General features: G+C 39.8%; 1 protein-coding gene across 3 annotated transcripts; it reads left to right on the forward strand.

Annotated features, from left to right (window-relative positions):
* The first annotated feature begins 1244 nt into the window (after positions 1-1244).
* si:dkey-175m17.7 (uncharacterized) lies at positions 1245-13964 on the forward strand. 3 transcript variants are annotated; one of them, XM_067376853.1, is made up of 5 exons: positions 1245-1539; positions 4491-8156; positions 8794-8910; positions 9013-9099; positions 9396-13964. In XM_067376853.1, exons 2-5 carry the CDS (start codon positions 6005-6007, stop codon positions 9659-9661), a joined length of 2622 nt encoding a protein of 873 aa, XP_067232954.1. In that variant the 5' UTR covers positions 1245-1539; positions 4491-6004; the 3' UTR covers positions 9662-13964. The 3 variants fall into 3 exon arrangements, with proteins under 3 accessions (XP_067232954.1, XP_067232952.1, XP_067232953.1); XM_067376851.1 differs by having other exon boundaries at positions 4491-4548; positions 5989-8156; positions 8794-9099; positions 9396-13963; XM_067376852.1 differs by having other exon boundaries at positions 5989-8156; positions 8794-9099; positions 9396-13963.
* Positions 13965-15686: the final 1722 nt, after the last annotated feature.

Consider the following 15686-nt stretch of genomic DNA (forward strand, 5'->3'; position numbering starts at 1 on the left):
GTTTATGCTGGTCCTTAGTTGGTCATGAGCTATAAGCTGGTCAAATGCTGGTCCTGCAGTGTTGCCAAGTCTGTGGTTTTCCCGCGGAATTGGGCTACTTTTACACTGTTGCAGTGGGTTGTTTTTTATGTCCGTGGGTTAAATCGACCCCAAATGACGTGATTTTTAGCACCTGGAATTCTAATTTTACCAGGGGATTCCCACCAAAAATACAGATTTTACCCCCAAAGGCAATTTTTACCATGAAATGCGATTGGGCTAGCTTTGGGCTCGTTTTGAGGAGCAATTAGGTGGGTTTTGGGTGTGAAAACCTGGCAACCCTGTGGTCCTGAACTGGAGCTAGCTGCTCATGACCAGCTAAGGACCAGCATAAACCAGTTCAAACCAGCTAAGGACCAGCATAAACCAGCTCAAAACAGCTTCCACGCTTCAAAACATACCTAACCAGCATGTGTTGGTTTTTTTTCAACTCGTATCACTTTAGGAAACTAGTAGTGGGTGAATCTATTACCTTCTCTACCATTTGTTGTTCCAATCCTATCAGGTAAACTCAAATGCACAAGTGCAAACAAAAACTTATTCTATTATTTTGTTGCTTAGCTCTATGCCACACATCACAGTATCTGATCATGTCCTTTCATTGGACAGTGAGTGAAGGAATGAACACTTTGCTGCCATCTCTAGTCGTTTGGTGGGATAAAAAAGTTGTAAAGCAAAAGAATGAACTTTTTCAGTTTTCCAGAGAGGAACATAGTTGCATTTACTTAAAATAGAAGCCAGATTATGGTCCCGTGATGTTGCCTTTAGAGAGTCCACTCCCCACCACCCCAAGACTCCTTCTTTCTTAAAGAGATAGTTCACACAAAAATGAAACTTCTTGGACACCAACATTCTTTAAAATAAATTATTTTTGTGTTCTTCAATAAATAAATCAATAAACACAGGTTTGGAATGATAAACTGTTAGATCCCTAAATAGGACAATATTTCGCTTTTTATCATTTTATGACAAATAAAATTGTAGCCAGGGCGGAGGCCAAGCTTGCTCTTTGATATTTTGAAATTTAAAATGTCAAACTTTATTTAAAAAGAGATTTTCTCCATGACAAACTGGCAATCTTGTAAAATTCATAGCATGTTTTGCAGCAGCTACGTTATTTGGGCAGCATTTGGTTTGTGATTGGTTTAGGATGATGTCACCTACACAAAACCCCGCCCCCCACATAGCGCGCTGTCTCATGCACACGCACAGTCCACAGAAGCGCACATACATTGCGCTGGCATACACATTGTTATTGTGTTAATTTTCCACACTGATGAAGTCAAACGCGTTGAACAGGATGAGGATAAACTGCCTGAATGTCTTATACTGATGGACATCACTGGATTTTAACAATGTAAACCGTACTTTAAGGCAGACCATAGATAACCGCAGCTATGTAAATGTCTCGCGGCACTGGAGCGGAATTGTCTCGCGGAGAAACACAAGGATCTAATTCATCACAAATAATGACGATACAGCGGACGTACAGATTATAACGTAAGTCATTTCTCCTCCTCGTTTTATTTTTGAGGCCTTCATCACATGCAATTATGTATCTCTGTGTTTCCGGCAATGAATGATACTTAATGGCTACTTAATATTTCATTTTCAACAAAATGTCGCCTAGTGAGAAAGTGCGAGCTTTATTACAGCTATTGTTTATATTAAAAATTCATTGTAATAAAAATAGTTTACGTTTTGGAGCTTGTCTTTAAAGAACCGCACCAAAAATCCACGCAAAACGCTCGAATTGTAATGCAAATACATTTTAAATCTAATAAGCATAATTTCTCTTCGGACTCATAGTCTTTTGAAATGGTAGTGAAACTGAGCTCGAATGGCGAAGAGACACTGGGCTTCATTGGAAGCGCATCCGAAATTGCGTGACAGCATCAGCATGGCCTAACAAGTGACAGTCAATACAGTTGCAAATCAGTGGCGGACGCTCTTGTTTTCTCTTTCATTGACTAGTTTAGGCCTAGATAACATTGTGCTGGTAATCATTCTTCTTTTAGTGAAACATCTAAGTAAGCGTTTGTTCAGGCGTCGCATTAAGCGCAATTATGCTTGGACAGTTGTAAAAACATTAGAAACAAAGGATTAGGCTACTGCTGTGATTTCGTTTTCCAGTGAGAGAAACTGGAAATTCAGGGGCAATGAACGTAATGACGTGTGACGATGCGCGAAATCATTCCACTGGATTTCACCTTATTATCCTGTTAACCTTTTACCATAATTTTTATAATGGCGTACAACAATGCAGTCAAAATTTAGGCAAACAGTTGAGGAGGCGCATGCATCTGTCACAGACTGTTGACTTGAATGTAAAACATGCCTGGAAATGATCCACGTTAATCTACGCCTGCGAATAAATATAAATATAGATAATAAATACATTAATGATGTGAATAGGGCTATATGGTAGCCTATTATTAATGATTAAATCATCTGTGTTGGCTATGTGGCCTTTACCTTGTTTTTTAAAAAAGCTGGTTATGGCTAAGCTAAGACTTAGCTCATTAATTATAATTAAATTATACACAAGTAATTTAAAATCTTACGTTACATTTTTTGACAATAATCGTATATTTGACAACTTAGAAATTCTCATTGCACACTGAGGACTGATTATTCTAGTTGACCAATTCAAGTGACAAATGTAATTTATTAATACATTTCCTTAACTGACACTTCAAGATTTTGTAGGTCACTGGATATATGACCAGCAGATGAATATTTAATATAAACTGTAGTGGAAACATTTTTGCTTTGAGTATTAGGGGCTAATATTCACCTTAATAAAGCTTTTAAAGGGTTACCTCACCCAAAAAATTAAATTTCTGTCATCAATTACTAACCATTATGTCGTTTCACACCCATAAGACCTTTTTTTCATCTTCGTAACACAAATTAAGATATTTTGATGAAATCCGAGAGGTTTTTTCTATCCTCCGTTGAAGCAACGAAATTACCGTCATTAGAGGTCCAGAAAAGTAGTAAAAACATCATTAAAATAGTCAACGTGACTACAGTGGTTCAACCTTAATGTTATGAAGAGACGAGAATACTTTTTGTGCGCAAAAACAAAACACAAATTACGACTTTAGAACGACTTCCTGGTTCTACGTCCAAACGTCGGCTCAGTGTTGGCCGGTGCATGCGTCGTGCTGCACACGTCACCAGAGCCAACCAATACTGAGCCGCCGTTTGGATGTAGAACCTGGAAGCGCTGCAACATACATAGCGTATGAGAATGACAGGGGAGAGACGAATCTGTTGAATAAAGTCGTTATTTTTATTTTGTTTTTGCAAACAAAAGGTATGAACGAAGGTTTTACGAGTGTGGAACAACATTAGGGTGAGTAATTGACCCTTCCCCGGGAGTTTGATTGACAGGCGATCTAACCATTCATAACGCCAAATTCGCCATTTTGTCCGACAAAGCAGTCAGGAGTTAGAAGATTAATCTCGGTGGACTTGAACTTGAAAAATGGTGTGTATTTTCGTCTTTCCACGTTTTAAACAACATTCCTTCTCATGTTCATTCATGTTTATTTGATGCTATAAATGAACTAGTAGGAAGAGATGATCGGTTCACGAGTCGCTTGAGCTGAGGTGCTACAACAATCTGTCACGACACATTAAAGAGCCACAAAACGTTTTTTTATTGTTCGAATTACACAATTTGAATGCTTTGTTTAATATCATAAGTAACAACCTGCTCTGTCTTGTCTGTCGACGTGTTGTCAGTGTCCTCTTTGCTCTGCAGTGTATTTTTCACTCTGAGCCGTGAGAGCGCCATGGCTTGTCGGACAAAGCAACAGTAACTAAGGGGGGCGGGTCTTTGTGAAGGGTCAATTAATGACAGAGATTTATTTTTTGGGTGAACTAATGCTTTAATGGAAAAAAATAAAAATTTCATTACCAGTTTGTCATTAAATCATAAAAATAGAAACTTCCTCTGTGTTATATCAGTATTATATCCTTGTCACATATATTAAACATTATGAAGTGGTAGGGACAAAATCAGCAATGTCCATCATGAGCTTCCTTCCTTTTTTCTTTCTTTCTGTAATATCAGATGTACATGTTTGTTTTCATGGTTCAGTTATCATTTTGCTTCAACATTACTGTATTTATACAACCACACACTGTTCTTTGTGGTGATATCAGTGAAATCTGATCATTGTTTGTAGCTGTGTCTGTGCTCAGTAGGTACCTGAGCTCACTGATGCTGTACATCTCTGACAGAAGCACATGCTGATGCCCAAGCGTGTGCTGCTGTACGTGATTCATTGCAAAAAAAAAACTCATTACACATGTGGTTTGTGTGTGAAATACTGCTGATAAGGTGTTTAGTGTGTGAGTTAAAGTGATTGGAGTGATGTTGACTTGCAATATGACAAATCTGGGTCAATGTAACCACCCACCCCCCTTCACCACCACAGGCTACAAAAGGCAAGACTGAAAAAAGCAAAGAGGATGAGGATACCATCACCAGGCTCTGTGCGTGAATGTATGCATGTGGAAATAAGAGCATGGTGTGCTGGCTCTGTCCTCGGGTCTGTGTGTGTGTGGCGGTTGTGTTGGGGTATATGTCTCAAGTGCTGTTGTGCATGCCTCCCTCCTACATGAGGTCAATCCAGCCATGTCACATCCTGTAACTGTTCTCTCTGTGCTGCTTTATATTCTCTTTTACACATACACACACACACTCTTTTTGTTCTCTCCTCTTTTTTCACCCTTTGGTTATTCTTAAAAGAATAAAATGAAAATTCTTTTATTTACTCATTTTCTTGTTGTTCCAAACCCAAATTACAGTCTTTTTTCTGTGGAACACAAACATGAAGCCTGCTTTCCATGTAATTTTCCATGCAATATAACTATGTAGAATTACTGAAGCTTTTATGCATCATAAATAATGCAGAACCATTATAAATGTGGTTAATATAACTTGTACACTATATTCAAACCAAGTCAAACCAAAAATTAAATAATTACTCAGTCTCCATTTATTGCATTTTCTCAAGTAAAACTGTGAAAAGTGAAAATGTTCTTATTTTGTGCTCCACTAAAGAAAGAAAGGTTTATGGGTTTGGAGGGTGAGTAAATTATGACTAAATGTTCATTAATAGCTGATCTATTCCTTTAACCTTCCCATTGTCTTTCCATTGACATTCCATAATATCTAATACTAATGTTTCAAACTCTCATTATTTAGAATAATGAACTGGTCTACTCTGCTCTGTGGAGGGGTGATTAGTGCAGCCATCAGATTATATCTCTTTTATAACATTATTCCATTTACATTCCATTACATGTTTGACTATAATAGATGTCTTCAAGATGAACTCTTTAAATGCATGCCTTAGTAATCTCTAGCAAAACAATGACCTCTCTTTAACAGTCAAGTAGACAAAGCCAATATGTTGCAAGACAATGGTGATAACCAAACCAAGATATAAAATTACATCAATATTTCCCAGATATGACATGATTACAAAGCTACCCAATTTATACAATTCTTTACATTGTTTGCTTGTGTGCTTGTAATAATAATTTTTTTGTGCCTTCTTTGATAGATGTGAACCCCTGGAATTCATGTTAACAAAGATAATGGGTCCGAAGGGATTTTCTGTTACATTAGGATTTGTCTTATTTGTCTATGATGTACCCTGTGTGCTGTTCTTTATTGTTTCACAGTGTTTAATTATAAGGAAGGTTGTGAATGACTAACAGAAGACTGTCTTCTGTGCTTACCTCATCACAATTGTTGATGTAATTCTGTGTGCAGTGACTAATACTAACTGTGTGTGCAATACTCACATAATGTATGTCTTCTATGTGCACATTTCTAATTTATTATTTATTTCAAATTACACAAGTACTAAAGTAAACGAGCACTGATTCATTTGCCTTTTTTCTCTCTGCTTCCTAACCACACAGCTTTGCTCAGCCCCAGATGCCTCCGCTCCCTCTTGACGAGCGCATAGTGGTTATTCAGCGCCCCAAAAGTTTGGCCTTGCGCGTGGCCTCCCCACCAACCACATCACAGTCTTCCTCCCACCGCCCAGCCACTTACAACGAGCCCCCACCCCGCTTACCACAGCCCCAAGTCCCACCACCCCGTTCCTATCCAGGTTCCAACTACTTGTCTCTGGAATGCCAGCGCAGGCAGTCGTCTCATGTTCAGAGAGAAAAAGGAGAACGAGGTGCTCCCTTTGAGGGCAGCGGCCACAATGCTAGCCATTGTCACAGCAATGGGACTGTAACTTTAGGTCCCAGACCTCACAAGCACACGCATACCATTGACATTAAAGTGTCTTTAGACCAAGGTGGAAGAGGAGGATCTTACATAGACAAAGGCCGCATCAGTAGTCTTACCCGAAGTGGAAGCATCAAGGGAAACAGAACTAAACGGGTGTCCCTGCACTTAGATCCAGGTCAAGGTGAAAGGAAATGCAAAGGAAAGTCTTCCGAGTTAGTGGAGAAGCACCAGAACCATCATCAGAGTCAAAACAGGACTCAGCACAGTAGCCATCATCCAAGCCAACTTACAGTCTCTCCTGGAGGGATCCTGGAATTTGTACCAGCCCAAAGACAGCAGTCAAAATCCAAGCTTACTAGAGATAGAGACTTGTCATCAAAGTCTTGTTCTGCAACTACCAGCTACCCATTGCACAGTGAGAAGGACGTATCATCTGTAGGAAACAAAGAAAACTCCAAACTGGGACCCGGCCACCAACTGCCCCACACCCACAGCCTATCCCGTCACCACAGTTCAGCCCCATTACCCCATGCTGCCATCCTAAGCCCTCACTACCCTGCTGTTCCACCCTCACTCCCTTCCCGAGCCCCTTCCTCCTACCAGCACATTAGTCAACCTCGTCCCTCACGCACTAGAGAACATCGGCCCCAAATTCTTCACGCTTTGCCTCTCTCCCCTACTTCCTCCCGAGGAGGCTTCCCCAGTCCCGACCACACATGTACGATTGACTTTTCCCACCCTTGTGGCTGTTGGAGGTTGGTGCGTTGTAGAAGAGGTAGAGGTCATTCAACTGGCTACCACGGTCGTAGTACAAGCCCATCCTCTTCTTTTTCCCACACCCAAGGAACAAGTGCTGCCAACGGAAGTGGCGGAACCATGGGATTGAAGACTTTAGGAGGGTGCCTGTCAACTGCTTCCACCACCAACACCTCCTCTTCCAACAGCACTGTCTCGGACTGTCGCACAGGGCTGCTCAGACCTTTAGGTTGTGCATCCTGTTCTGGAGAAGCTGGAGGTTTTGAGAGCCCTGCTGCTTTCCGTAAGAAACTGGTTGGTGGTTGCTTACCCTGTACTCCTCTGTCCTCATCTGCACCTCTTCGAGCACTCCAGAGTTGCGTCAGTGGGTGCAATCCCAAAGCAAGCCAAACTGGAAGCTCCACATGCAGCTACTGCAGTAGTGACCCCATTGTAGTGACCTTTAACCCACACAGAGGGAATCCTCCCAACATGGGCCGTAATATTGGAGCACATACCATGGGATACCAGCCCGATGATGACGATTACAGTGTACGCACAATCTGGCCAGAGGAGCTAGCAAAAAAGATGACTCGCTCTAAAACCCAACCTATCCACCACAATGCAGGGAATAGCATGGGCTCGGGAAGGACCTGCATGGGCCACAACCAGAATAGCGGCAATGGCGGAAATCCTGTAATCCTTGACTGCCGGAACCTTATGGAGTTCACTCGTTCCCAGTTGACAGATCAGGCAGGACGACGTAGGCTCCAGCAAGGCAAGATGGCGGTTTTGGACTTTATCGGATCAGGGAATAGTGGGGACCAGGGCAGAGATTCCCTCAAGAGGCTATGGAACAAAGGAGCAGATGCTTGCATGGGGGATGGCAACGGGTTTGATGATGAAGTGCTTCCACAATCCCCGTCCCTGCGCTCTCCTTCTCCAGATTCTCCTCCATCCTTCTCTCCCCCACCTTCTGCTCCTAGCACACTTATTAAGCCCAAACCCAAACAGAGGGAGAGGGAAGGTGGACACACCTTACCCTCTGCACAGTCACTCCACTTGGTCCTCAACTCGCTCAACAGAGAACAAGATGAGGAAAATGGACGAGGTAAAGATGCAAGTACTCAGCAGGTTGAGTGACATCTTTAGAATGTGTTGATGATTGACCACTCAGAAAGATGAGCACAATCTCTTCACATTGATAATCCCTCTTGAATGTACTGACCTCGATTTCATTTTCTCATATCCCATTATGACTATGTGCACTAATAGTATTCAAACTACAGTTCAGTTAATCTGTGGTGTGCATAATCCTCGTTAGTGTAGCTTCAAAAGATTGCCAGAGTTACATTACCCATGATTTTTTCTGATTAAGCCCTGTCTACCTTTAATTCTTTTTCTGAAATTTCAGAATGCTTTATCCTCTGTTTTATGTCTTATTAAAACTCAAAAAAATAAGTTTTTTGAAAGAACTAAAGGATAATAGCCATTCTATGGAGGGAAGAGCGATGAGACTTCAAACAGGAAAGATGAGGATGATGGATTTCTTCTTACATAAGGGCTTGATGACATCATACTTTGTGCCATATTTAAATGACTTGAAAAGAATCTAAAAACATTCAAACTCTTTTCCAGCATACCAGCACACCTCTCTAAGATGATCAAATTATTCATAAATTATTTAGAAATATAACAAAACAAATGTAAGCAACAGTATGTTTTTTTGTTTGTTTTGTTTTTGCCAGTGCACCTTTCCCTCCCTCTTTCCTCCTCCCTCCCAGCATCACTGTCTGAGGAGAGTGTGATGACCCCAGATGTGGAGAATGCTGTGATCAGCCCCATCCTCCCTTTCCTTTTTCTGGGTAACGAGAGAGATGCACAGGATTTGGATCTACTGCTTCGTCTCAATATTGGTTTTGTGGTCAATGTCACAACCCATCTTCCTCTCTACCACCTGGACACAGGCTTGGTGCGTTACAAAAGGCTCCCTGCTACTGACAACAGCAAGCAGAACCTGCGACAGTACTTTGAAGAGGTTTTTGAGTTTATCGGTAAGAGAACTTGTCAACTCTTTCATAGTTTAAACATTTACAGACCCAATGAGATGGCTTGACAAAGTGCAGTTTTCTGTCCTGTGAAGACTTATTTCTTATTGAAGAAACGAAGCAATGGCTTTCTTTTTTGAATAGCTAATAGCCTTATAGCTATTATTGGGCAGGACATTCTCATTATAAAGAGCATTTGATTGAACCACAATCTGTGTAGTGCAGGATGAGTCATCAATATTTTTGGTTTGTGTTGTTTTTTGATGTGTGCCACACCCCTTTTTTTTTTCTTTTTTTTTCAGAGGAAGCGCACCAGTGTGGACGGGGTGTTCTTGTGCACTGCCAAGCAGGCGTGTCCCGCTCAGCGACTATTGTCATTGCTTACCTTATGAAGCACACCCTCATGACCATGACTGACGCCTATAAGTATGTGCGGGGTCGGCGACCGATAGTCTCCCCCAACCTCAACTTCATGGGCCAGCTGCTAGAGTTTGAGAGAGACCTCAACTCTGGGGTAACACCTCGCATCCTCACCCCCAAACTGAGTGGCCTGGAAACACAAGTTTAAAAGGATGGAGCAAGAAAGAAAAAAGAAAACAAGAGAGAAAAAGGAGATAATTAGGAAGTTGGAATTAATGGAGAGAAACGAATGGATAGAAAATGTTGCGACAGTTGAGATTAAGGATTTTGAGAGAGAGAGAGAGAGAGAGAGAGAGTAAGAGCGAGATACAGAAATAACCAGAAGAAGAAAGTAGTTTGAAAGAAATAGAGAGAAATAAAGGGTCTTTCGTCTGTTTTAATTGAGGTACCTCTGCTCTTTTAAATCTTTTTGTTTCATATAAATAGCACTTATATTTCAAATGGATATTTGCGCAACCCACCCTGATACTCTGTTAATGATGTGCCAAGTTTTAATTTAAAATAACAATTCACTTCAATTAAAGTATTATTATATTACTATTATTAAGTTTGGTTAAATACAAATGTTATGTAAGATTATTTAGGGAAAAACAAATGCAATCAAAGTATTCTCTGGCTGTCAAGCACAGAAAAATATTCAATATGTTGAGTTTCTCAGAACTGTGACGTGCATCACATTCGAGACCCAAGAACTGTAGCAAACTTCAAACTCCTTTTCCACTGTGCATAGAACTTTTCTAGACGGACTATTTTTGAATTGGGAGATCGTTTGAAAGTGTTTTTTTTGGTTACTTTTGCATTAGCTGCCAACTATTTATAAATTTCTCCACTGACATGAAGATTCATTTTGCCTTTGAAATTTTTTCGATACTGCTATTTTTGTTACTTGATTTTACTTCTTGAATCCTTCATCTTAGTGTCTTTGTGTGGGAGGTGTGCAATAGCGACTGATGTTGATGTGGAAGTGGAACTGATTTAATTTATTTTTCGCTCTGACGTTGTTTCACTAATGGACATTTTTCATGGGACATGAACCAGCCACTATAATGGCAGATAACATCCAAAAATCATATTTTTTTCTATTACTTGCTTAAGATATTGGACAGAGGGCAATTTGTATAGAGCACTGTGTAATGAAAAAAAGCAAAAGTGCACAATAGACTATACAATAGTTTTTTTATTGTCTTTTTTATTCAGCTGACTAGTTATTTAACTTTGTGCAAGCAGTGCATTGGTTAAATTTACACATTTAATTTTATTTTTGTGCTTTCTATATGTGCTGCAAATGGTGTTTTGAAATGATGAGGAGAAAGTTCTTGTGAAATCGAACGCAAATCCTGTTTTACATTTTTAAAAAGGAATATCTACACTGTTTCTTATTGTGCAAAATTACTTTGACTGGATTAGGCCAAGTCATCATCATAAATCTCTCTCTTCAATATGGTTTGAATTTGCATTTCAGAATTGCACATCAAGGTGTCAAGTAGATATTTTAGTTTCAGCATGAAAGTACCATGCCGATAGTGTGCAGATGTAGCTAAAACATGAAGTGCTTTCTGTCATTTGGTATTTAGTTCATGGCATAAGAAAAATGAACTCAGCTTTAATGGTTGCCCTAATGTTAAACACCCTGCCTATTTTGACCATGATCAGATTTTAGTGCTCTCAGGTCTGTAGGCAAACAATCTGGTTTTGTATTACGTACCACAAAGGAAACCAGAGCCCCTTCCTCCATTTGAATTCTTCCTTCATTTTCCTACCTTCGTTTTTCTTTCTCAATGTTCTCTTAGAGACTATGCATTATTATGGGAATACATTCTGTGAAAAAGACTTCACTCAGTTCACTGTGAAACACATTCTTCTTCCTGTATACTGTCAAGTTCTCAGCCTTGGTCCTTGAAGCCTCTTCTCATCAGTCTTGACAAGTGAGGAGTTTGTCTGTCATCTCTGAGCTCTTATCTGCCTCACTGAGCCATTGGGCCTTCACACACCACTGCTGTCTCCATTAATTTTCTCTGCCCAGCAGCGCATGACAAAGTGTACTATTTTGCATTTCAGTTAAAATATGCTCCAGTTCAAAACCCCCTACAGTAAAGACATTTGTAGGTGCCTTTTATAGATACAAGACGAAAGAAATGCTCCCAAATTTTAAAGCTCCCATCTAAAGCCAGGTGCATACTGTACGATTTATAATAGTCATTTACGACTGTTGCTTGTCAAAACTTCTGGACACTGCCAATAGGTAAGGTTTGATTGCAACGGCTGTTGGCAAACATGTCAAACCATCGATCAAAGACTTCAGATTTTGGCCTAGGATCCAAGGAATCTTTTAGGATTCACAAAATTTGTCTCAGGCAATCGGACAGTGTGAACCCGGCTTAAAATGGCTGCTAAAAAATGCCATTGCTTTGTTATTTTAGGGTCAGCTGCTGCTTGTAATTGTCATACCGTGACATGCTGACTGTTTTATTCTGTCTCTCTCTGCTGACAGTGTTTTTGCCTGACACTGTAGCTTGATTATGCCCAGAGGAAACGATTAGGTAAGCAACACCTAATAAATAGGTCTCAGTGAGGTAACAGAGGGCTGAGAAATCAGACAAATCTTCATCTAAAAAGCAGGGCAAAATTTGTAATTTGTTTTAAATTTGATTTGAATTGACCACGTCATAGCTTAATGAATTAAGGAAATTCAACACACGGTTACATGCCATGGCGAACTTAATAACAACTATTTTTTATTGCTAAACAGATCCAGTGGTATCTGGCATCAGGTACCTTCTTCCATTTCTTGTAACAGTTTGTTTACCATTTCCAAAAACTGCCATATCTCCCCCCCCCCCCCCCCATCCCCGCATGAGTACATGTATATAGTGTATTATAAGCGAAAAAGTAACGCCAGGGATGCCTTTTGGTACAATAACCGTCTTCCGAGTCAATGTAGCACCTATCAGTGGAAAGAAAATTAAGCACTTGGAAGTCTTGTAAATGTTTGTGTTTGTTTATCTCTGTGTTATATCTGTTTGTGCAAAAGTGTGTGTGTGTGTGTGTGTGTGTGTGTGTGTGTGTGTGTGTGTGTGTGTGTGTGTGTGTGTGTGTGTGTGTGTGTGTGTGTGTGTGCGTGTGTGTGTGTGTGTGTGTGGACACAAGAAGTGTGTTTGCTGTGTGCTAGACATGTTGAGACAAGAGAGTAATGTGGGTTCAACTTTCCTACCATTTCTATCAAGAATCCCAACCTCAGGCCTGTTAAATGTCCATTGGCACAACTCAAGCTTCGCTGTTAGCTTGCATCTGTCAATGCCATGAGCCACTGCTGTATGCCTTCTTTACCCTAGATTTGCTCTTCCAGACATTGGGGGAAATTTTACCTCTTTGTACATTCAATCATACCTTTCACTGTAGAAACAAATACTGCATAGGCCTACCAGAATCACCTGGCAACACTGAATGAATAGCGCTGGACATCAGACTCTGTGAATTGCTGTTGGAATCTCAGTGTATGAAAGCTGAATTTGTTTATAATATGTGTGCAAAGCGTCAAAACTGGATACTATATATGACCAGTATTTCCTGTGTTGAATAATCTTATATACACTATATGGTTTGCACATAGAAATGAACTAAATGTAAAGTTTTGTGTAAAATTTGTTTGGACATGTTGTAAATTTGTGAATTGATTCTTTCTGTGACTTTATTCATGTATGTAATGCTTGTTCTTTTTTTAATTATTATTATTACAATTGTTATTATTATCTAATTTTTGTGCCAAATACTGAAATGAAGGTTGGATTTGGAGGTTGGCATCTTAATATTGACAAAAAAGAAGTGCCCTCTAGGATAAAACATGTTTGAACTGCTCAGTTATCAGTGTCTTACCTTGTTCCCCAGGCAATATGATGTTGTCATACTCTGTTACTGTAACTTTACACTTATACCCATAGATTTTCTTACCCACTATACTGCTAAATTGCTCATTAAAGAAGTTATATTTTCCTATGTTCATTTTTGTTTAACCATGGCAAGTTTATCAGTGACTCTTCTGATAGGCGATCCCTAAAGGGTTGTACTTTGATGTACTTTGAATGCATGTTGCGCCAAACTGACCTTCCAGTCTTCTCTCCCCTTCCTACTGACTCAGCCGTTCTCCCCTGTGAGAATTCAGTGCCCACGCTGCTTCAGAGAGAAGATAGACACGTTAGCCTGTGTTGGTTTGACCATATACTTGTGTGTACTTCAGTTTTTATCACTGACAAATGATGGGGCTTCATCCTTTTTCCTGTTTAAAACTTTACTGTGAGAGACTGTGATACTGTTGTGAGGCAAAAACGATTAAAAGTGTTAGACTGATCCTTGCCGGTAATGACTATGAGAATAACGTACCTCTTAAAAAAAAAAAAAAAAAAAAAAAAAAAGGTTGGCTTGTTATAAAATTGTTCATCGATATGATGTTCTTGCAAAGCTGAAATGATTTGTCGAAATAAATTTTTTACAACAAATTGGCAATGCTGTTGTGTTTCTTTTCAGATGGCTTAATGTGGCATCTTGTTGGATTAGCCTAGCACTCACATAAGCCCACTCTAACCAGGCCCAGTTCATTCAGAACCAGGGATGTTGGTTTGGAAATTATTGGTAGTTACAGTAGAGTCAATGAGCTGTTAGATTACCATTGACAAATGAGCGTTGTAGCCCACCAGTTACATAATTGTTAGTTGTTGCGTTGTGATTTGGCACCCCAAGGGCTTGGATCAATAGTCAGCATGGTCTAATACAGGACACCTATCATGTCAAAGTGAAACCTAGGTGCTGCTCTCTCCGGGAGAGACCTCTCTGGACTCGGATTCCATTGGCTTTTCAGTGGCGTCCTTGTTGCAATCTAATCTACTCAGTTTCAGAGAGAAAAGCTGGGGGAGGGATGCCTCCTGTGACTGCCTACTCGCAGGCCACTTCAGCGTTATATTCAAAATGATAGAACAAAGCTAAAATGGTAGTGTGCCTGAGAGGGATGAGGAAAGAAACTGGGGCAAAGGCTTTTAGAGTGTGTGTGGAATCATGTGCACATGTGAGAGGTCAATGTAAGAATGCTCAAGGCAACAGTGCTGATCCATGTCTCCAAAATGCCCCGTAATATTGGTGGAACTTGATGACTCAATTCTGTAGCCTGGTCTTGAGGGCATGAATGTGTAGTGATAAGTGCATATGATTTTATGGCTCATTCTCTATAATAATTATACCGTAATAACTGTACAACAGCTAGCTCCAGTCTTTGAATTTGATTTGCTGGGGGGTGTTCCAAGAGTACTGATATAGGCCAGAAACATATTTAATGCACGTAACAAGTAAATTTGTGAGTTCTTGACCAGTGCACATATTTGCAGCTGGTTATGAATTGTGTGCCTGACACATTTAGGAATGCAACAGTAGGTGAATAAATCATTGATTCATTCAGAAATAAAAAAAGTGATGGTGACTGAATATAGAATAGCTTAATATTTCTCCCATGTCATTATATGGCTATTTTGAATTCAGCCAGTCTTTATGAGTTTACATGTGCATCAATAATGCAATTATTTCTCATAATCAGAGTAAGGTCTTTATCGCAGTAAGATGTTTACATGACACAAGTAGGACTTTTCACTCCAGTTTACATGCAATTTTCATTGGGTTAAGATTAGGCAATCAAGTAGCGACTTCAACAAGGGGGTAAATAATTTGGCAGGGGGGTCGAAATTTGGCACAACACCAGCAATTGTTTTAATTTACGTACATCAAATACAAAATACATTTTTGGGGATGTACTGGATATTATTCGGTGCTGTGATAATGAGATTAAGGTGTTTACATGCTTGTTTATTACGATTAAAATCGGCATATACCACATAGTTTAATACAATTATGGTTATTACGATTAAGAGCTTAATCGCATTCGTTTGATCTAAGTATTGCATTTACATGGGGTAAAGTTTAATCGCAATATTTCCAAAATCCCATTATAATCGCATTATGAGGGTGCATGTATACGCTCTGATTGAATCATTCACTTTATGGAATCATTCAAGTCACTGATTGATGCAGGAACAAAACATAAAAATGTGTTGCAAAGGGACACAAAATTGCTTATTCTGCTTTTTTTGACAATTTCCATTGTCAGGGTGAAAACAGACAGACAGTTTTAAAAG

This window comes from Chanodichthys erythropterus, chromosome 22 (genome assembly GCF_024489055.1).
Source record: "Chanodichthys erythropterus isolate Z2021 chromosome 22, ASM2448905v1, whole genome shotgun sequence".
Lineage (NCBI taxonomy): Eukaryota > Metazoa > Chordata > Actinopteri > Cypriniformes > Xenocyprididae > Chanodichthys > Chanodichthys erythropterus.